Below are 24,252 nucleotides of genomic sequence, written 5' to 3'. Positions count from 1 at the left end.
TATGTCAGTGCTGAATATCCTATTGTAAGGTAAGTTGAAACCGTGTTCAGTTACATCTACCACAATTTGCGATGCATCAGTTTATTTCCAATTTGTAAGGAAGCCTTCAATCTACCTTTAACCAAAGGTGCTGAATTTCATTGATCATACTCATAATTTCTCAAATAGAATTCTTCCTCCTACGTATACCCTGCACATCTTGACGAATCAACACTAACGTTACTCGGAGTTTCCCAACCGAAACAAATTCAACAATGCTCTGTTTCTGTATTTCTTAATTTAGAAGGCCGGCCCGCTATAACGGACCAGGAGTAGTCAATATACTCCAGATTGTTTGATCTGTACGTGTCATATCTATGTCTCGCTTCATTAGTTAACATGGTTAAAGCTGTAATTTAACCAATAGAACACATCTTTTCTTAACATATAATTATGGACTAAGTATCACTCAAGATAGATTCCTTTGCTACGAATTCTGATCATTCTACTCTTTAGTTTTCAATTACCACACTTCGTCAAATACAGAACAAAACTGACATTTACCTTGCTCAGTTTGACCATGATACATGGATCCCGATACCTGGGCAACTTCTCCTCCAATACCCGTGTCTACCACAGGCAAAAAATTCGTCGGTGGTCTGGGGCCACTTGCATACCCGAGCCAACTATTTTGTACATATAAGTTGGCGACAGTGCATGCCAAGCGAATATCGATTTCTTGACCCAAAGGCTACGAAAAAAGTTGTCGGTAGTAGAAGAACCTTGAAAATTTTCAACATTCATGCCCAATATAACTCTTGTTTGTTGAACGAAAAGCCTTACGCTTTCTATTTACACAAGCATGAGCTTGCCTCATTCTTTTCTCCCTCTTAAGAGTCGCATGCTATTAAGTCATTCAAGTAGTGCGGACCAACCTAAATTATGATTATGATCTCTGTATATTTATTTGATTTATCTCCCATAATTAAGTCATAAATAATTCCGCTGAAGAACAAACAACTTTCATTAACAACATTAGGCCATATCTATTATGTACAACCGATCATAAATTTCAAATTTCTCACTAACCTGCTCAAGATTCATCTGCTTTTCTGATATGCTTCTTCCTTTTATTATATCTGCAATACTTTCCTTCAGCAAAGCAAGGGCTGCTCCCGCTGCCTACCTTACTCAAATAAGGCAAATTTCTTCGCCAACTCCTCCTGGTGGCTAGAATCATATTCATATTGAACCTTATTACCTTTTGAAAGACATCTCAGACGCCCTTTTTTAGTTGTAGAATCTCCGCTGACCCGGGCAATGGAAGAATCAACATGATCAAACAGCCAGCCCAATATAAACGAGCCAATGCTTTCTTTGTAGCATTGCTTTAAAAAAAAAAGGCGAAGGGACTCCAGATTATTGAGTAGAATTTTCTGAAACTGCCTTTAATTTGTTGCCTAACCCGAGGTTAATTTCTTGATTCGCCAATATTTCATATTGAACATTGATTCCGAACGTAGATCTATATACGATAAGGCCTATAGAGTTTAACACGTGGAAGAGGCGTTGATAAAAAGGCGTCCGTACTGTGCTGTGTCGAACTCGGTCAGTGAATTCCAAGCTAGAGTTAGGAATTCAGACACTCCTCTCGCAAGCATTGTTATGCAAATCGGATACCTCTGCTAAGAAAGAAAATATATATATCGACAGTGCTCTTATATTAAAATCCATCATTCAAATTCATTCAAATAAATTGAAATATTATATGTGTGTACTTAAAAGAAAAAAGGTTTAGAAAAAAATATTGAGCCCATTTAAAGAATGACAAGCATGTGAATACTATTTAGAGCTCCGTATGGCCGCATGAAATCACAAATCAATAAATGAAACCGTATTGTGACTGCATGTATGCCCCATTGAGTTCCCACTAGTATGTTACGTGCCAATGCACGTGTACGGCCCGGTGAACGAGCTAACACGAAATTAATTGTAAACCTGAATATACATGTATATATACGGTATACGGGTCATGACTTTGTACACTACGGTTCGTTTACTGTATGCTTGTTGTGAAGTTGCGTTCCTACCAATTTAAAGACACTTATTTTTGTCCCATCGGTACGTACCCTGGGTCTGCACTTGTTCGGAACTACGTACAGTACAGAGTTCGCTCTATAATCGGAGGTGTCCCAGGGAATTCACACGATAAAGATCCCTAGCTGCATGCCCTGATAAGACTCAGCAAGGAGAAAAAATGTCATTGCGAGTGGCTGTGGTGAGTTACACTTACCAATATTATGACCTGTATACCTATTCTATTTCCCATATCGAGTACCACATATGTGGAGGCTTATATGGCACGAATGCCCTTTCCGCATTGTACAATGTAGGCTACATGCTAATTGGAACATTGTCGTATATTGTGCTTTTATATTATAGTGATCGTTTTTAGGTGGGAGTATTCCACTGATCTTCGATAGGGGAGAGATCGGGTGGGCCGGTGCGCAACATACTGCGCGGGTAATTGACATTAGTGCATGTATAGGCCTAACTCTTATCCAGTGCTTGGTCGTTTTGATTTTTTTACGTCTCGAAGTAAAAGTATTAGCCTATATACTCTTGGTTATTAAGGCAAAACCTTTCTTTTCCACAGAATGCACTAATAGGCCTATAGCATGAGATGTTTTATTTATTTTTTTTGCTTGTCAAATTCTTTGGCAGACGAATCCCCCCCCCCCCCGGCCCCCCCCCCCTGTGGAAAATCCTAGGTAATACGCCACTGATCACAACGTTGATCTCGTACCTTTACTCAGTGGGGGTCCATGCTCAGTCAAAAACCAATCTGAATTACCAAATCTTACTTTGTCCTTCAGAATATAAAGGGAATAAGGGATGGTCCGCCCTGAAAATATTTATGTTTAAATAAATAGAGTAAAACGGAGTTATTGAATTTCAAAAGTTTATACATATTTTGGGAAAACAGCAACATACACATAGTCATGGATATACTCGGTGGGCTGATGATGTCACATCCCCATTTATTTTCGTATGTTGTTACATGAAATCAAATAAATGCTTCATTTAATTTTCATACATTTGGAAATGATGTGTCTGCGTTATGATGAAATAAGTTGCGGTAATAAATAACTATTGCACTTAATCATTTGTCAGTTCAACTGTTTTAGTTCTTGGTAGAAAATTTTAGAGTAAACCTAATTTCATGTGATAAAATACAAAAGAACAAGTGGGGGATATGACATTCATCAGTTCACTTAATGATGAATATTTATGATGACATGCATGCCTAGAACTGTACGTTTTACCGGAATAATCCAACTCTCTGAAATTCAATAACTTCGTTATGCGATTTTTATCAAATTTTCAGCACTTTGGTTTGTGAATTTTACTCTATATTCATTGAGATAGAAATATCTCCATCCTGGACCATCCCTTTAAGATAAGGAGTTCATTTTGCCGATAATAGACAATTTTGTGTCATGCTGGATGCTATTCTTTATGTAAACTTTTATTGCTTTATAGTGATTTACAGTGCTTTTAAAAACATATTCTGCCATTAAAAAGTTAACCAAATTATCAAAGTTATCATGATTATAGGGGGGCGAGAGCTTTGTTTGAACCCCTTCCCAATATTTCCATGAAGGCGATCGCCCCCCCCCCTTCCCCAGTAACCACGTCTCTACTCTGACGTCGTGAAATGATTTTTATTTTCTTCTGATTGTCATGCAGGTAACGGGCGCAAACAAAGGTATCGGTCTGGAAATCGTGAGATCACTATGCCGCCATTTTGGACAAGATGGCGTCGTTTACCTGACGGCGCGCAATGAAGGGCGTGGCCTAGCAGCCTTAGAGCTCCTTCAGAAAGAGGGTCTCAATCCTAGGTTTCATCTTCTTGACGTCACTGACCAGAGTAGTATCGATACACTTAGGGATCACCTGGAAAAAGAACATGGCGGACTCGATGTGCTTATCAACAATGCTGGCATTGGTACACCTGTAGGTTGAGCAAATAGAAGAAGAAAAATATGAGTATTGTGGAAAGTGATAACCGACTTTACAAATACAATGTTGAATGAGGACAATCATTATCAGACTCAATTTTAATCTCTTCCAACTTCACCCCCCCCCCCCTTCCGTACTCCCTCCAGAAGAGGTAGATTTAGCTCTGTGAAAAAAACCCAGTTTTTTTAACAGTGCATTTCCTTTATTGCTCCCAAGATTTTAAATACAAGAAACAGTAGAAAAGTATACTGATCATTGATTAGATGTATTTTTTCTATCCCTCCCGCTGGGCTCCGTAACGCAAATATTAGCGATCAATCGCTGATTGAACTGACCAATCAATATCAATGTTACACGCGTACTAGGTTTAATACCTTGGTCACATTTGTTCTACGGCGGCCGTACGGCGAGTCGAAAACAGTCGTTTTATTCATTTTCATTCAGACCACCTATATGAAGCTGGTACAAAAAAAATGTTGAAACGGCTGTTTTCGACTCGCCGTACGGCCGCCGTAGAACAAATGTGACCAAGGTATACGATACTGACAAGGGACCGGGGGCCCGTTTCATAAAGCTGTTCGTAAGTTAAGAGTGACTTTAAGAACGACTGGTGATCCTTTCTTACGCGCTAAACCATCGCCTATGGTGTATACCATTTACCAAAAGAAAGGATCACCAGTCGTTCTTAAAGTCGTTCTTATCTTACGAACAGCTTTATGAAACACCCACCAGAGTTCTTTCATATTTTCTATTCATCGCACATCTTTGTGTTGTGGAGCCCAGGAAAGAATACAGTATGTGTTCCCATAGTGTGTGTCAAGATGGCACCCACCGTTAAAAAGCTGACATTCGACAGTGTGAACATTACTTAACACTGTGGAACCTTTAATAATGAACTATGTGAAAAGGGGTTCACCTTCAACCGATGCTTTCATATTGCTTTCCACACTGTAGACATTCTGGGGCATGCTGTGAAACACAGAACACACTGGAGTACACTGATGGAAACACTGTGGTACACATTCTAGATCACACTGTGCTACACTTTTGTGGAGCACACTCTAGGGCACACTATCGAGCACTATGCTATGCACTGTGGAATGCACTTTGGTGCACACGGACACTTTGTGGAGCACACTATTAAACACACTGTGCTACACACTGTAGAGCACACTGGTGCACACAGTGGAGCACACTTATTGAACACACTATGGCATACACTGTGGTGCACACTGTCGAACACTATGCTGTACACTGTGGTGTGGAGTACACTGGTGCACACAGTTGGAACCCTTTGTGGAGCACACTGTAGGACACTCTGTGGAGCGCACTATTGAACACACTGTGCTACACACTCTAGAGCACACTATCGAGCACTATGCTATGCACTGTGGAATGCACTTTGGTGCACACGGACACTTTGTGGAGCACACTGTAGGACACTCTGTGGAGCACACTATTAAACACACTGTGCTACACACTGTAGAGCACACTATTGCACACTGTGGAGCACACTAATTGAACAAATTTTGGTACACACTGTAAACACACTGTGGAGTGTACTGTGGTGCATACTGTTAGTCACTGTGGAGCACACTGTTTAGCACGCTGTGGGACACTGCATACATACTTTGGGACACTCTGTATACACAATGTGGAGAAAACTGGGACACTCTGTGCTACCCGTTGTGGAGCACGCTATTGAATACACTAAACACACTGTAAACACACTATTGTACACACTGTGGAGCACACTGTTGGACAATGTTGAACACACTGTGTAGCATACTTTTGAACACACTATATACACATGCACACGGTTGATCACACTGTGTGGTACACACTGTTGAACATACTGTGGAGCACACTGGTGCAGTCGCTGTAGAGCACACCGTAGGACACCGTGCAACACTATGTGGCGCACACTGTGTTTTACAAATTGTGGAGCACACTATTGAACACACTGTAAACACACTATGCTACATACTGTACATGGTGCACGCTACTGGACACACTGGTGAACACATATATGGAGAACAGAATAACATATTGTGGTTCACAGTAACACACTGTGGTACAGACATTGCTGAACACATTGTGTGGCACATTTTGGAACACACTGCAGTGTGCCATGTAGTACAAAGTGTAAACACACTCATACTTTCCATTGATAATTACTTTTATTCCATTTTGATGTTCGATTTCATTCCATTTTCTCCACAGTCGATTCAAAACTACTTGTATAATTGAATAATCTGTTATATTTTGTGTTATTTTGCTTCCCTTTGATGTAACTAAAATTGTAGATATGTTTTGTATTATTTTTATTGTTGTTTCGATCACAATATTGTCTGATGTCAATGATGTTCCAATTAATTCAATTCAATTTACACTCTGGGACACACTGTGCGACTAAACACTTTGCTACACACTGTGGCATACTCTGTTTGACACATGGAGCACACTGCGGGACTTAGCAAGGCTTTCTATATCTCCATATTTTGTTTCACTAGTCATTCTTTTAGATTAGTTTTGTATTAATTTCTTTTTCTTCTTTTTTTTCTTTGCTTTTTGTTTAATATTTGTTTTGCTTCATAATCAGCTTTCTTGAACAATCTTTGACCACGTTTACAGAAAGAAGATATTTCGCTGTACGAGAAGTCATCACGGGTGATGAACACGAACTTCTTTGGACTGCTTAATGTCTGTCGAAGTCTCTTTCCTTTGGTTCGTTCCTGCGGAAGGCAAGTTATTCCTGAAATAATAAATTTTACCTATATAGAAAGATAAACAGGTTGGAACCATTTCCGGTCACCTATTGACCGGAATGGCCATTTGCTCAATACTACTGACATCTGATGAAAATAGATATCTTTACCAAACGCTATTGCCTGACAGAATCATCCATAAGTATCGGAAGGATTCCCCATGCACCATCGCGGAACATTTTTAACAATTTTTTTGTATGGCCAGGGGAGCGTTTCATGAAAGGACTTGTCGGACGTTTTATCCGACAAGTACCACTTTATCTGACAGTTACCATTGGAACAGTGCCTCTCAGCCAATCAGAATCAAGGAAAGATGTCGGATGAAAACATTGATGAAACGCTCCCCTGAAGTGACTAGTACATTTTTTTACATTCCCATTTATCTTCCAAAATGTTAATCAACGCTCGATGTGCCAGTCGAATATTAGTTTCTCGGAACGCTTATTATTTGTCTCTTCAGAAACAAAATCTCCCCCCCCCCCCCTCTCTCTCTGTCAAATTCAAACGATTATTTAATTGTTCATGTTCTTTTTTTTACATGTGTCTCGTAGGATTGTGAATATGGCAAGCACGACAGGTTATATGGTGTTTAGGGGTCAAATAAATGATGACGTCAGGAACAGATTCAGACAGGTGAAAGAAGAGCAGGATGTTGCAGATCTCATGAATGAATTTCTAGAGTAAGTCTCATTGGATTACCTTGTCGGTGTAGAACTTGTGCAGCTGGACTAGCGTAAATGCCGTCTCAATTATGTATCGCTCCTGCAGAAAACCTTTTGTTTTACTTTTGTTTCCCTTTGGCAGTCAAACTGGACTTGTACTGTAGACATCCTTGTTCCTTCCGCAGCTTTGTATTTGCTTTGGAATTTGTCCTTTGTTGAAATGCCGAATAATAATAATATTATTAATAATAACAATACTAATAATAATGATGAAATTAATACTAATTATGATAATAATAACGATGATGATGATAATAATAACAATTATGATAATAATAACAATGATGATAATGATGATGATAATAATAACAGCAATAATCATAATAATGACAATAAAATTTTTGTTCAATAAAACCATTATTGTCAACATTTACAAACTTCATGTTCGCAGGTGCTGCAAAACCGAATGCAACGCGGAAAGGGGGTGGTGCGAGTGGTCTTATGGAGTTGGTAAACTCGGTGTCATCTTACTTTCCAGGATTCAGGCTGATAGAATATCACAAGATGATTCCAAGCACGGTATACTACTCAATTCGGTAAGTATAGAACACAGTCACACCGATGCGACCCCACCCCATAAATGATGAATACGGGGGAAAAATCTGCCCGCGCTATGCGCGCGCATAAATTGTTTAAATTAGATTCCCATTTTCTCGTGGTTACAAAAAGTGCTAAGAACGTCCTGTAATCATCTTTTCTCAGGATAATAATAATTTTAAGCTTGCACTTCGCGCTCGCATTATTTATTTGGTGAGATATCATCTTCACGACTTAACACGTAAGTCGTTATAGGGCCTATAGAAATAGCTTGCGATATGCATTCGCTATTGTGAAACAGACCAAAAAAATCGTGTCCGCCAATGCCCCTCACAAACTGGTTTTTGTCCCCCCCCCTCGCTCGTTTGCCCCCTTATTCTAAAATTTGTGGTGCCGCTACTGCCACCAACGTCATTTCCAATGGCATACCGTCGGATGGTTTGAAATCGGTTTCGTTGGTGTGACTATAGCATAAACAGTGCGCGGAATATATTTTATTCTGTCATCAGGAATTAAATGGAAAAAAGTGGAAATACGATGATTCAATTCCGTTTGAAGATGATGATGTATAATTCTGTAAAGTAGTGATTTGAGTGCATTTTATTTGTTCTATCGCATTATGCATTCCGATAGAGCGATGATAAAAATGCCTTCAAGTGTATATCCAATTGGGGGTTTTGTTGAGCTGGAATGTCCTTAGATCTACTCTTTCCCAAATGTTGGTTGCTAAAACATTATCAAAGCAGAAGGATTTATGTGTGACCAGTGAATTAATCCGGGTTGGAGGTGCTCCGGTGAAGACCAGACAGAAGAGATAAGATAAGATTTATTTTATTTATACACGGTTAAAACCCAAACAGTTCACAGACTGATTTCCATTGGGGCCGTGTCGAACATTGACAAAGTAAACATTTTAAAATCATTGATTAACGAACAATATATATGGAATAGAATTAAGCATCAATTAAATATTACAAGGCAATCATTGAAACGTGAAGAGGAGGGGAGAAGAAAAAAAGGAAGAAGAAGGGAAAAGTGAGAGGGAGAAGAAAAAGACAATAGAGAAGATAACAGAAGAAGAAAAGAAGAAGAAGAAAAAAAAGAATGATAATGATAGTAAGAAAAAGACGAAGAAATTATATACCGTTATCAAAAACATCAATAACTTACAACATGAAAAATCTATCTGTAAATTGGAACAAAGCGGTGCATACATGGTAACAGTAAATATGTACATGGTAAAGTAAAATGTCAAAGTAAATACATGTTACATACAAGAGGAGAATGTCATTACGCAGTCTTGTCGCTAATCTCTTCTAAATGTTTCTCCCCCCCCCCCTTATTATGATCTTTATTGTTTGCAGTGTTGTCCTGGATTCGTGCTTACCGACATGACGTCAGACCTCCCGGACAACAACTTCGGAGGCATCAGGGTTTCTACCGTAGAGGGCGCCGATACCCCTGTTTTCCTTGCTCTGCTACCTTCCAAAGTGACGGAACCAAACGGAAAGTTCTTATTAAGAAGGAAAGAATATGATTTTGTGAACACCGACGTGTTAATGCAGATATGAACATTAGAATTTATAGATCATGGTGAATTAATGCCCTATTTACAATAACTACTCCGATATGAAGGCTACTGTGTTTCAGGTTCATTGCCCTCGTTTTGTGTTCCATCATCTCAGTATTTCTGTCAGTCTGTTGTGGGATCCCAGTCCAGCATAGGTCTAAAGGCCACCGCACACCTTGACGCCCGTCACTGTCTACGACCCGATTTTTTTTTCATTTTAATAAAACGTCGTGTATGCATTCGATACGAATTATGTTGATAAGGAAATCGTACTGTGCAAAGTCATTAGCCATCGTGCAAATATACTTTGTTCAAATTCATAACTATATTTATGGCACTCTCCTTATTAGCATAAAAGCGAATTCAATATCTAATCTCAATGAGGCACCCATATGATCGGCTATGATAAAATAAACTCTCGCAATTTTATTATCCGAATTGTACATATTTGTATTAAATATTTTTAACCTGAAATAAACAAATATATTCAATCATATTTTCAGGAAATTTCAGAGTACATTTTTTTCAAAATCGGATCGTAGACCCATTTTGTACTGTGTGCACTGACCTCTATACTCTTTGCAATACACTACAGGAACTCTGGTGTTGATGTAACACCAGCCCGGAATCTATATGTCCACACCGGAGAAGTGTAAATAAACTACATCAGTTAACACCAGATAAGTGTTTATACAACACCAATGAGTAGTAAAACAACATCGGTTTGATTCCAAACTGGTGTTGTTTCAATACTTCTCTGGTGTGGATTCCGGGCTGTTAAATCAACACCGGAGTTTTTGCAGTGTAAATGAAACAGGAGATATATAAGATATATACCAAATGCGCACATCGATGATAATCTCCTGGGCATATCCCTGGTGAAAAACAGAGAAAACTCAGCGATTAGGAGATTATTTGGCAGGTGTTTTATGTGTGATTGCCATGTACATTGAAATAAAAAAAGTAAACTATATATTTCTCATCCTTGTATATCGTTTTTCCTATTTTGTTTCCTATTGCTCATTTTTCAATTACACCTCTCTCCCTTCCCTTCCTTCCCCCCCCCCCTCTCTCTCTTGATTATATATTTTCCTTGATCGCCTTTAATTCTTGTTTATATGAGCCTGTTGTTATGACTTATGACAACCACACGCTTTGCTTTTCGATGCTTTATTTTGCACTTCGCATTATCATGTGAGGAACCCAAAGGGGCAAACTATAGATGACACGACGTTTGCTCCGGCGACAATTGCTCCGGACTTTATTTCGTCTAAAATATGAGGCTAGGTTAAAGGTTGCAATATAGGGTTTCATGCTTGGTTTAGGGTTAGGTCTAGGATAGTGTACAATTTAATGCCAAGATGAAAGTTGGTTATTCCATTAATGTGTGGAATCTAAAGCGGAGCAAATGTCATGGAACAAAATATTGATATTGCTCGTTAGTAATAGCTACATTGCTGTCAATGCAAAACAATTGTTTACATGGTGTGTGCATCTGTTTTAAAAATAATTAAAGACAAATAATATATATCAATGCGCTTGTCTCTTCTGATTACATTTGTACTAGACTAGGGGGCAATGCCATTACAAGCACTGGCGGATGCAGGGTGCACGTGTCCCCCTTTGAGAAGCAAAATTAAAATGTGTAATGTAAAAATGCCATTAAAATAGAGGTGTGCTCCCCCTATTGAAATTTAAGACCTTTTTTTGCTTGTCAATTTTTTTGGGGTACGAAATATCCTTAATTTTAGGTTGAAAACCTTTTAATTTCACTTTTTTTTGCTTGTCAATTTTTTTTGGGGTACGAAATATCCTTAATTTGTGGTTGAAGCCCTTTTTTTTGCTTGATTCTGGATCCGCCCCTTGATCACTGTTCTCACAAAGGAATTTTTAACATGTTTGTATTTAACGATCGAGCTACCGGAAGATATCACCCTGAAGAACAGTTTGTTGTAATAATAGCAGAAAAAATATAATGATTGATATTGGTGAATGTTTGATGAAAATCCATCAAAGATCAAGGATTTCTTTTTTAGTTTCAAGTTTTAGGTCTGTGACGTTAGCCAAATAACTGATTCCTGTTAGAAGACATTTCCAGTTACTCAACTGGTTCCAGTTAGGATTTCCAGTTACTCAACTGTTTCCAGTTAGAATTCATTTCCAATGAAAAGACATTTCCAGTTACTCAACTGGTACGTACAGTTAGGATTTCCAGTTACTCAACTGGTTCCAGTTAGAATTCATTTCCAATGAAAAGACATTTCCAGTTACTCAACTGGTACAGTTAGAATTTCCAGTTGCACGACTGGTTCCAATCGGTTTCAATTGGAAATTGTTATATTGTTTTTATTTTGTGTTATACCATGTAGACACCAGCCAATGTGGAAAACCTCTCGACAGAATTTTCAATTCTTTTAGGTGATCCCCAGGCATTGGCTGGTGCTCAATTATACATTTCTTTTGTAATGTTTTCTTTCCTGGAAATGAAATAAATAAATTATATTCCAGCTGAAACCAATAACTGAAAAAAGTTGGAAATCCAACCGGTATTGGATTTTGGTCCTGCATGGGTATCGTGAAGTGAACTCAAATACCCTCACCTACATGACACCAATCGGGGTCTGGTGGGTATTGTAGATGAAATGGTTATGAAAATCATTCTCAAGCATTTAGAACATGTCAGTTTTCGTTCTCTCGCTACGCTCCCTCATATAATGTTAAACAGATTTTGAGGTCCAGGGGCTTGTCCGCCTAGCTGCTTGACCAGAAATATACTCTGTCACGTATGCTGCCTCCCTTTTTGTCATAAAATGTTTAACAAACCTTTAAAAATGTCGCTCTACGAAATGGGGGTAGACCAGACTATAGCAAAGACATTTAACAGGGGTGCCCCCCCCCTCCTTGGTTGTTATCTTTTATAGTAGATCAGGTGTCGAATTTTTAAAAAGTGAAGCTTCCCCCTTTTTTTCTTTAAGCTTGTCAAATTTCTCGAGAAGAAAATGACCTACAATTAGACCTTTTATAAACCCCCACGTTTTTCTTGTTAAATTTCTCTGGAGCAACCTTGATCTTAGTCAAACCTAGAGCCCAAAGTCCCCATGTAGGCCTACCTCGACATTTTTACTCAGCCCTGCCATAATATAGGCCTAGTACTGTTATTATTATTATTATCATCATCATCGTCTAGTTCATCATCCTTATCATCATTATTATCATTATTATTATTAGTTAGTTATCCAAAACTTACCCTAAATTAATAGGATTTTTTAAATGCATAGGCCTATGATCTATAGAAAGGGATGCGATTCACATTCCAAACATGTCCTTTCCGAGAAAACCCGCAAGAAACTGGGGGAAAATAGGACAAAATATATATTTTTTTATTTTCTCTTTGTAAACTATCCAACTGTGAAAAATAAAAAATAAATACCGACCAATGAAATATAAAAATTTGTGTGATTCCTTATTCAATAAAAACAGAAATGCAAAGAACGAAGAGGGGAGTATATGGGGAAACGGCTAAATTTACAACAAAAAACAGCGAGGAAAACGAAAAAAGAAAGATCGCTGACTTAAAAAAAAAACTCTCATCTGACCAGTCTTTTCCAAACAAGAGAAGCATGAAAAGCTTCCCTTTCCCAATTCTGTTCAATATTCCTTTCTTCTCCGACTTTGATTGTTCCTTAATTGGTTTGCCCTGGGCAAATGCCGTCATTTTCGGCCAGGACATTGCCATATTGAACCAATTATCGCGATCTATAGGGCAATTATCTTGATTATGAGTAAAGTTTATTCAAAATGGGATTTGAATTTGAATTGTCTCTATAATAATCGTCCTTCATTTTCAAATGAAAGCCAAGATATCTTTTCAGGAGTCAGGACTAACCAATTATCATTTTTGTTTGTTAAGATGCATGCCCCTGCCAACCTGAACTAATCATTCAAACGATTCTGACCTATATCATCTGTTTTTTTTTCTCTATTATAAAAGTGTATGCAACTTGCTTAATGTAGGCGAAGTACAATGAATCGCAGCACACGAGCAGATATAGAATCGGAAGAAATTATCACGCTTACCATGCTTACTGTATAAGATGAAAGTTCCAATTGCTAGTACAGATGAAGTACTCCTATCCTCCAACGAATGGTATCATCTCCCACAAAGAGTAGCTAATAATGAAGCATTTCATACATTTAAATCAGCTCATTTGTGAAAGTATCTCCAATTAGACACTTGAATTATCGCTATACAATTATAGTACTTATAATAAATATTTTTTTTGTCTTCATGCTGTTCAGTGTAGTTCATTTTGAAATTTTGCCTTTTTGTATTTATCGGGGTATTTCTTGTTTCATGTGCCATTGATACTCTGGGATGCATGCAAGAGGCCTACTTATTGGGTTTTCTACCTTGTTGGGGAATGACATGTAAATATTTCATTTTATTTGTTTGAATAAATTCAAATCAAATCATATGTTTTCCGTCGAAAGAACAATCTAAAAAATATTGGGTAAAAATGCTTCGTGAGGTGCGTATTACGTGTGCAACGGTACCAACATCGGGCATTTCCTTTGGGAATTTTTATTTATCCAGTGTGATTAAAACGGTCCATTCTAAAGTAATTGCTTCTTTTTTAAACCCTTATGGATTATGCTTCTATTGGGTAATATAATGCCCAAAATTGGTCGGACACAATTTCTTTCATAATTACCCTCGTACTGGTTAAAATTTTACCCGATATTTGTTTACAGCGAATTAGTATAGGCCTAAGGCTTTGGGTGATAGAACAGTCCTATAATAGTAGGCTATCAAACTGATGAAAAAAATAATAGGCTTTTCATGGTGTAAGCATCATTACCGGAGGTAGACCAGGGGAGCGTACTTTCATGTGACAGTTACTATAGCAACAGTGCTTCTCAACCAATCAGAATCCAGGAAAGTTGTCAGATCTGACAACTTGTCGGGACGAACATTGATGTTCACACCCCCAACATGCCCGAGAGCCCCCCCCCCCCGTCTTTGATCCGATCAATCGAAACTCACGGCGCCAGCAACGTCAACACCTAAATGCATGTTTGTTCAAAATATTTTCTATCAATGATTGTATATCCATAAATTAATTGATTTATTGACGATTTGGGTGTGTTCTCCTTTGTTAACCCAAGGACATTGAGCAAATTTCCTGAAGAAAAAAAAATTATGACACTGATGGATTTCCATAGAGTTTCGATTGATTGGATCAATCCTTTGTAACACGGGGCTCAGAAGTTACTGTACAAAGAAGCAAGATTTTCCTGCATTATCTCAATTTTAACCAAATCTAACCCCCCCCCCCGCAGGCGCGTAGCCAGGGAGGCGGTGGGGCCGGTCGTCCCCCCGGCCAAACGTCCTTAAAATAAAAAAGAAGGGAAAAAAGGAGAGAAAATGAAAAGGGAAGGAAGGAAAGGGAAGAAAGGTAGCTCTTGTTTTTTTTATTCTTTATTTTTCCTCAAAAGAGAAACTCTTTCAATCTTGTTCTGAATTTATATATGAATTTTGCTTCCGCGCTGCGCGCGTTTAAACGATAATTATGAAGTTCTCCATTGTTTCCCCCTCCCTTTCTCTAACCCTGTTTTTCCACCTCAGTATGTGTTACTTGCCAGTTGAAGATTAGAGCATGGAATAAGAGTAAGGTTATAGGCCGAAGTAATTTATATGAAGTTATTTTTTTTTTAATCAGTGATCGCGCAACTTCTGGACGGGTCGGCTCCCGGCGGGCGGGTAAAATATTAATATCAATTTCTACCGTCACCTCCATAAAGTCAACTTCTCCCGCTTTTCGGCTCATTACCAAACAACCATAATTTGGGGGCAAACGGGAAGTTCCTAATTTAAAAAGAGAGGAAGGTATAAAATTCGTGTCGTACATATAAAAGTTCAATATTTATTATCAAATTCTATTAAACTTCATCACATTCATCTCATGTCATGTTTTGGGCAGTCAATTTACTCTAAAAATTCTCATGTTAAATCAACATTTGAAAGGTTGGAGGAGTGACAACATTTTCCAAAATGTTACATCCAACATTGTACAGAGGTGTGGCCAACATTTTAAGTGTTGGGTAGAACCATTTAAAGTGGTAAATGCAACACTTAAAAAATGTTGTCACTCCTCCAACCTTTATGTTAAGTAAATTTCTTGTTTTTTATATAGAGTGTTTGAAATTTTGAATGACACTTAAGCTTCTTTATAATTCAAAATGAAGCGCTTCAGGATAAGTCAAAGAAATTAGGCATCCTTTTTTATATATATAATTTCAATAAATCACATTACAGTTTCAACTTTTTGTGCACTATGAAAGTTCAATAATCTTAGAAAATCAATTGCCAGAGCTTTCTGCATTTGATGAAACGTCCGCCCTTTGAAATTTCTGAGTTTCATTGCTCTGCGCGGGGAAAAATATCTTCCTCCCGGCATGCACTGTCGCTAAATCAAATCTGATTCAATATATCTTTGAGAATATCCTTTTCATGGCGATAAATCATGAAAAAAAAACGCTTTAGCGAGCATCTGCGCTTCGCTCACATACATACAATCACTTTTGAAAACAAGGTTCATGAAAAAAGGTTCAAAATCACAATATTGACAATTGAATTGGAGCCTGGTATAGGCACTAGAGACAAGAGAGATCCCTCATTTTCATTTTGATTTATGAAACACCAATAGCAACTACATCTATTAACTATATTGCGAAATTTGATGAAATGTAACTGAGTAATAATAGGCCTATAGATCTCCTGAGGTTTAAATTAAAATACTAAATTCTCTGCGCACTGAACTTTGAGCTGTTAGCAAAATATTGATTGATTGATTGATTTTATTTGGCAAGTCACCATAACATATATACAGTAGCATTAAAACAACAGGCTTGCACAGGATGACCCACGAAAGCTCGAAAGCTTATTTCCAGTGGGGTCCTGAATTAAGATAATAAAATGGTTCAATTATACTATTTACATATTAAAATGAAGGAAAAAAAATCAGAATTTAGTATTACCAATAAATAATATATATAGACAAGAAATTAGATATATACAAGAATATAACGAAGAAGAAGAAGAAAAGGAGAAGGAAGAGGAGCAACAGAAGAATAATGGGGACGAGGAGTAGAAGCTAGGAGACGGAAGAAACTGATAACGAAGGAAAATAAATAAGGAGAACAACAGCAAAAACGTTGACGACAATAACAACACGAAGAGGAGAATAGGAAGAGATAAAAGAAATAGAAATAGAAGAAAGAACATATCGAAGCTTCAATCACACTATGTAAAATACATAATAATACCTGGTAGAGAAGAGAAAAGACCTAGGTCAGTATTCAGGCTTAATCAACCGTATAACATATCATTTGCATCTTCTTTTTGACTCTCAAGTGAAAGATATTCTTTCAATTTCCTCTTAAAATGCAAAAAGTTTCCTATTTCCTTTATATAATTGGGAAGGGAATTCCAATGTTTTATAGCATTGTAATAAAAGGAGTTACCAATACTCCCTATCCTTTCTGGTAAGCAAAAGTTGAAATGGCTGTTTCTTGTATTATAGTTATGTATTTCGGTAACGAGATTAAAGTTTGATCCAATGTAATGGTTCGATCTATTGTGATAGATTTTATGCACGTGGTGCAAAATAAGCTGCTTTGATCTTTTGTTGACTTCAAGAAAACCTGCTCCAGTGAGTTCGGTATAGCCAACATGGGTTCTGGGACCAGAACAGTTAATGAATCTAACAATTTTATTCTGTATAATTTTCAACTTCTTTTTATCGAGTTCGCTTATGCCACTATACCAAGCAGGGTTAGCATATAGTCAAATAAACTCTGAATAAGTGCAAAACAGAGAATACGCCTTGCTTTTTGAGCCATACAACTTTGATACCTGTACAAAAATTTCAAACGGGCATTCGCCTTTTTTACGATTGATTCTACTAAAGATGAAAATGAAAGGGAGCTAGTCAACTCAATGCCTAAATACTTTACAGATTCTTTCCTCTGAATTATCTTATTATTGTATGATACTTCAAATTCAAATGAAGTTTTATGATTACTTTTAGAACAAAACAGAATGCTTTCGGTTTTGCCTAAGTGTAACGATAATCTATTATCAGTCATCCAATCGACACATGTAGACAGCTGTTCGCTAAGTTTTTCCTCAACAAATTTTGGGTTGGAATTTGAACAAAGTAGTACGCTATCATCTGCATACAATAATAATTTACATCCAGCTTTTATACAAATAGACATGTCATTGATATAAGTTGAAAATAGGATTGGGCCTAAAATACTTCCCTGTGGAACTCCACACGTTATAGGCATAATTTTGGAACGAATATTGCGAATAGCCACTACTTCATGTCTATTCGACAAGTAGGATTTGAACCATGCTACAGTAGCCTGGTTAAAACCCAATATTTGTAATTTTTTTAATAAGATGCCGTGATTAACTGTATCAAAAGCTTTTTGAAGATCTAGAAGTACCATACCAACGAACTGTCCCTTAGAAATATTTGTTCTCAGATAATCAGTCAAGTGAATAAGGCATGTCTCGGTCGAATAGTCATGTCGAAAACCTGACTGATATTCGTAAATCATATCAGTTTCTTTTAAAATATTTTTCGATCTGAACACATACCGCCTTTTCAAGAATTTTGGATACTATGCTTAAAACACTGATAGGTCTATAGTTTTCAACAGCAGTTTTATCTTTCTTCTTATGAATAGGAGTTACTTTTGCAATTTTCATATCCTCTGGGAAAGTGCTAGTAAAGATAGATAGATTTATCAAGAAATTTAATGGTTTGTACAAACTCTTTGCTCCTTCTTTTAGAAATTTAGCAGGTATATATCAAATCTAAACCAGTGCTTTTTGATACATTTAATTTACGCAACTCATTAAAAATGAATTGATCACTAACAGGTAATAATTCAAATTTATCTTGGCTTATATTTTTTTTTCATAAAATTCACGAATCTTTTCACTGTCTGCACTAAAAATGTCTTTGCAAGATGGAAGTTTATCTACCAACGTAGCTGCGACATTTGTAAAATAGGAATTGAATTCATTGGAAATAGTTATCTTATCATGACATAATTCTCCATCAATTGAAACGACTAATTCTTGGTCCTTTCCATTTTTCTTTTTTAATCCCAAACTTTTTAGATTCTACCAAAGTCTTTTAGAATCATTTTTATTTTCTTCTATTTTATTTTGAAGGTACTCTAATTTGGCCTTTTTCACCTCTCTTTGAACCATATTTCTTAATTTCTTGTATCTTTTGGAAAGCGTGTCATAATCCTGATCGCTTAGATTTTTCTTCATTTTTCTATACGCCACATTTCTTTCTCGAATAAGAGAAATAATATCTTTAGTCATCCAGTTTTCTGATCTCTGTTTAAATCTAATCAGTTTTTGAGGCGCTATCATATTCAACGTTGAAATAAAAGTATTTTGAAAAATTGACCAAGCCTTATTTACGTCAGTGCATTTACGTCAGTGCATGGGTCAAAATGCAAGCATATGGACCCATGTTAATATTTTCATATTTTGAATATTCTGGTGCTAAAGTACCTATGCGCAAAGTTTGGTGAAAATGACATGGATTTCACTTAAATAGCTGTGCCTGTGGAACTTTGTTCAGACGTGCAGGAAAATAGACCGATAAGAGCGCAGTACATGTATGATCCATCCATCCCGCGTTTGGATCACGTGACCCATTAACACTACTCTCTCGAAGCTAAGAAAAATGGCAGCAGTGTGATACTTCATTGCCTCTGCGCAGGTAAGTAATTTCGGACTCTGTGCTCTCTGTGATTGATTTTAGTGTCGATGAGTAGCCTTTGAATCATACTGGCCAGCGACACTCACATTTTCCTTGAATTCCGAATGTGTCGATGCCATGGTTCTACAATTATGGTGAAGGTAAATGTGTGTTTCTGTTTTTGTTTTTGTTGATCAGCGACGGCAGCGGCTAGCCGACGTGAAAGACTGATCAGTGATGGGCATGCCACGGCCACGGAGTGCACCCGTGTGGTGTGCGTAATGTATTAAAGGGCCCTTTAAATTTTAAAGGGCCGGATCGATCGGATCGGTTCAAAGTCAAACCATGAATCGTGTAACACTTTCTGTGGTTCAAACTCCCTGATATGACAAGTTATAATGTATCGGCATTATCGTGATATAGGTAACCAATTCACTTCATACAGCAGCGCTTTATTCAGTCGCACGCACGGTTCCCTATTTCCACCTCCATTCACTTTGTAGTTTTGTACACAAATGCGCGTACACAAATCTATGAGTGGTTTCCAAAACCACGATTTGGCCAATGTATCTACATAGTTTACGTTAGATCTATTGTAGGGTGTCTGGAGAAAAAAACAATTCTTATATCAAGAAAATACCGGTAGGCGCGGCGGTAGCCGGGTAGGCCTAGCCTTGGAGGCGTCTGGGGAGTAAAAATCATCTACTTTACGTAGGCTTACTCCCCTAACCCCTGGCTCGGCTACCTATGCCTGGGTGTAAAGGCCAGGATTACCCATGGTGAACCTAGACCTAAATCACCAGTTTTAGTTTTTCGCCCAAAGTTATGTCATGGGCAAGTTTTATGTTTATGTTTATGTTTACCCCCATTTAATTACATTTTTCTTACTTTTCATTAAATAAATAGTCGTAAAATTGAAAGAAGTTAAGAGCAAGAGCGTTCACTTACCCCGTCTGTTTATTCGGCCATTTTGATTTCTTTTGTTATGATACCTAGATACACATGCGGTAGCACGCGGGCAGAGCTGCAACTTAGATTTTAAAAATACTTGCATTTGTCAATAATAATCGCGATTCGTAAAATATTTGTTTCGGTTGATAAATATAAAATAATTTATATGATATTTATCGACAAAAAAAAATATTTTGCGATTCCTGATATCTATCGGCAGATGCAAGTATTTTTTTTATCGATAAATGTATAAATTATTTTATGTTATTTATCAACCGAAACAAATATTTTACAAATCGTGATTTTTATTGACAAATGCAAGTATTTTTTAAATCGAAGTTGCAGCTCTGCACGCGTGCTACCGCGTGTGTATCTAGGTATCATAACAAAAGAAATCAAAATGGCCGAATAAACAGACGGGGTAAGTGAACGCTCTTGCTCTTAACTTCTTTCAATTTTTATAATGATTAGAAAAACGAAAAGTGGAAAATCATTAACCAAAAGGGAGTAAACATAAAACTTGCCCATGTACATAACTTTGGGCGAAAAACTAAAACTAAAATTGGTGATTAGGTCTAGGTTCAACACGGGTAATCCTGTCCTACACGGAAAGGCATGTACAGTGAATCCAGGCGTTAGTGGGGAGTGACTCCATACGTACAGTATATAACTTTCACTCCCCAAAACGCCCCAGGCTAGGTAGGCCTATAGACCTCGCTCTATCACATTTCACATTGTGAATTTGAAGAGCAAATGGGCTTCAGAGTCAGACTGAGTCACTGACAGAAATGTATGATGATTGATAGGCCCCAAGTCTGCGCACCTAACAATTTGATTTTGAGTTCAGATTTAACATGGATTTCTTCTTATTTCACAAAATTTTTTGGTTAATACTAGTGTTCCTTATATTATTAAGAATAAGTGTACCAAATTTCTCTTGAAAAAATGAAACTTAAAAGAAAATATTTTTTTGAAAAAACCTTCCGGCAGTCATTTTCAGATTGAAAAAAAAATAGTACCTCATGTCTGCGCACTCATTCACTTTGCACACAATTCAGGGATTTTGATGACAAAGGCTGCATTTTGAGGCCATCACATGAAATGCCCTGAATTCATTATTTTTCCACCATTTTGAGTCAGATTTCTTTATGAATACCTGTTTATGTATTGCATGTGTAAAGTTCCTGCTTGTTGCGTATCTTCTTTTACTAGAATTGCACAGATACGCGGGTGTGCAGACTTGGGAGACCGCGCAGACATGGGGGAACTGACCATAACAATTTTGAAAAAAATCCAATTACCGGTATTGGCTGCAAGAAAGAAGAATGAAATTAGGTCAATTTTCAGCATTTCTCTGCTATAGACTGTGTAGTTAAGAAATGGACACACACAAATCCAAATTTGTAGCTTCAGAGAGCTGTTATAAATATATTATTAATGCCAAAAACTTGTCCAAAAAGAGTCCAATAGGATTTTTTACGCTCTTTCTGATGGTATGATTTTTATATATTTTTTTCCACATTGTGCTGCACTCGACCCAGGTGAGGTGAATGGGTACCCGGTAGGATTTTTCCTTGAACGCTTTAGCGCCTATTAATATGGCGGCTCAGCTACAGCCGGGGTAATAATATGATACCAAGTATCAAAGCGTAGTTGAGTATATGCACATAGTAACTGCGCTATATAAATGGACATATAAAGATTTTTAAACCAGATCACAATGAAAAATTGCGACAATGTGACAAAAATTGTGCAAAACAGAAATTTCATTTTCCCATATGTAGAAAACGCTTCCATGTGGAAATGGCAATCTCATCACACACACACAAAGGATTTGCAATTTATCTCTAAATCCTTATTTATGATGATCATATAAACTTGTCCTTACTGTCAAAAGAAGCCCCTGAATTTTCTCGTTCTATACATGCCAAACACAAGTTAATAATTCAGATCACATTTTTCTAGCAGCCTGAATTCCCCCCCCCCCCCCAAAATGTGCCATATTTCCCCTAAATCAGCCTGTTTTATGCTGACACTTTTCAGTGTGGCTTCAGACACCTGGAAAAATAAAGTAACAGTGGCAGTTGGTTGTTCCTGCAGTCAACAATACATGGTCAAGTTTTCAGGTCTAATATGGTGGTTTCAAACCGCCTCGATCACAAGAATCCCCGTTAAATTACGAGAACTTTTTTTGGCTAAAAAATACCCATTATTCCTGCATTCACACCGCCCCGCGACGTATCCTTCGGGGGTAAGTTCCCAAAGTTACGAGCATGCGCAGTATGGTCTGATAAGCAGGCAAGGCGCGAGATTCAAATTCACTAGCCCAGGAGCCACCCACGCCGCTGCGCCCAACGACACGCTGGGCTAAAAGTTCCTGTAATTTGCTTTCACATTGCCAAAATACCTGCGACCTTGGAAAAATCCCCGCGAAAGTTCTCGTCATTTTGCCAAGTACCTACTATTTAGCGGGTATTTTCTTATGGGGAAATTACGCATAGTTTGCTTTCACATTACCAAAATATCGGGGTAAATTTCCCGATCAGAGAATACCTGGAACTGGCGAACTTCGAGGCGGTCTGAAACCACCTATTGTCTTTCTAGCTTGGACATGTTGGATAAGTTTGAAAACTGAGTTTGTGCTAGTTGTGCAATGTGCTGTGCCAGTGTATTGAAATGAAATCCACATGACATGGTTTTCAAGGAAAAATCAATTCAAACTATAAAATGCAATGCATTTCTGACATATGATCCCGTTATCCATATTTAATTATTTTGGTATCAAATCAAAATTAAAAAGAATAAAATGCTCCAAATAGCCTTAGTTTATGATTGGTTACTACTTAGATAGCCTTAGATTTGTACATGAATGTGACTAAAGTTATGTTTAAAATCAAATGTCGTTAACACAGAGTGGGAGTACTTCTCAAGTGCTTGAATTTAAGATTGCCAGTAAACTGAAGGGTTCTAAGAAGTTCTCAAGACATGAATCTTATAAATAAAAGTTTAGAGTAGAGTAGAGTAGAGTTCCTTGAAAGGAACCATTTCGTGAAAAAAACATTTGAAAGCTGCCATTTACACTGTCATCTATGGTAAACTTGAACACTATTTGGGCATTAAAGGGGAAGTTTAACCTTGCAAAAAGTTTATAATTGTAAAAATAGCAGAAAAAATGAAAAGTATTGCCAAAGGTTTGAGAAAAATTCATCAAATAATTTAAAAATCATTAGAATTTCAATTATTTGATTTGTGACATCATATGCGAGCAGCATTCCTACATAGCGAGTGGTAAAAAAATCAATGAAATGTCATTTTCTCAGATCGAAAATTGTTTTCACTGTACCTTTTGTATATGAATAGACCAATCATTTCACACCTGATCATGAATAGAAAACAAACTTAAGTTATCAGGAACCATGCAAAATTTGAAATTCATGCAATTTATTAATCCTGAGTCATATCGATTATTTTGAAAACCGGTGTTCGACAGCTCTAATTCGATCGAACATCGATGCATCGAATATTGAAGGCGGGGAAAATTTAGTCTTTTTTTTCGTCGATCGATGCGATGCGCTTTGCATATATGCACTACGCACTGACGGTATGCGCTGGCGTTGGGCGGGTGAGCGTTGCACAAGCAGATGACAGAGCAAAGTTCGTTTGTATTTTCCATGATCACAAAACACACAAAAAAGGCCGGGGACCAAAGCAGAATTCTTCCCAAAATATCTTCAACAATGATATTTGCAGATGACAACATATAAGTTTAAAATGAAACAATAATAAAGACATGAATCACGCAGAGTCGATCCGGATGATTTTCGGTCGACTAGCATTCGCAGTCCATTCACCAGCCCCGTCCGCAGCTCCGTACACTCACTCTCCCGAAACGACAGGCGTGCTTGACG

At 37.5% G+C, this 24,252-nt stretch overlaps 2 protein-coding genes across 5 annotated transcripts in view; both read left to right on the top strand.

Moving 5' to 3' along the window:
• Positions 1-1,977: 1,977 nt before the first annotated feature.
• On the top strand, positions 1,978-9,633 carry LOC121426495 (carbonyl reductase [NADPH] 3-like). Of its 3 annotated transcripts, none has more exons than XM_041622824.1 (6): positions 1,978-2,257; positions 3,730-3,996; positions 6,637-6,746; positions 7,322-7,450; positions 7,884-8,028; positions 9,394-9,633. In XM_041622824.1, the coding sequence occupies exons 1-6, from the start codon at positions 2,237-2,239 to the stop codon at positions 9,598-9,600; spliced, it is 879 nt and encodes a 292-aa protein (XP_041478758.1). In that variant the 5' UTR covers positions 1,978-2,236; the 3' UTR covers positions 9,601-9,633. The 3 variants fall into 3 exon arrangements, with proteins under 3 accessions (XP_041478758.1, XP_041478760.1, XP_041478759.1); XM_041622826.1 differs by lacking the exon at positions 1,978-2,257 and adding an exon at positions 4,957-5,017 and having other exon boundaries at positions 3,850-3,996; XM_041622825.1 differs by lacking the exons at positions 1,978-2,257; positions 3,730-3,996 and adding an exon at positions 5,780-6,147.
• Positions 9,634-19,308: 9,675 nt separating this feature from the next.
• LOC121426064 overlaps positions 19,309-24,252 on the top strand; it is a 28,030-nt gene continuing 23,086 nt past the window's right edge. The window contains exon 1 of one of the 2 annotated variants that reach the window (XM_041622208.1): positions 19,309-19,414. The gene's annotated coding sequence lies outside the window, so the exon portion shown is untranslated. The other variant, XM_041622209.1, reaches the window with a different exon arrangement.

Source organism: Lytechinus variegatus, chromosome 13, assembly GCF_018143015.1.
Source record: "Lytechinus variegatus isolate NC3 chromosome 13, Lvar_3.0, whole genome shotgun sequence".
NCBI lineage: Eukaryota > Metazoa > Echinodermata > Echinoidea > Temnopleuroida > Toxopneustidae > Lytechinus > Lytechinus variegatus.
The sequence above is the reverse complement of the archived record's forward strand: the minus strand, read 5'-3'. Positions and strand labels throughout refer to the sequence as shown.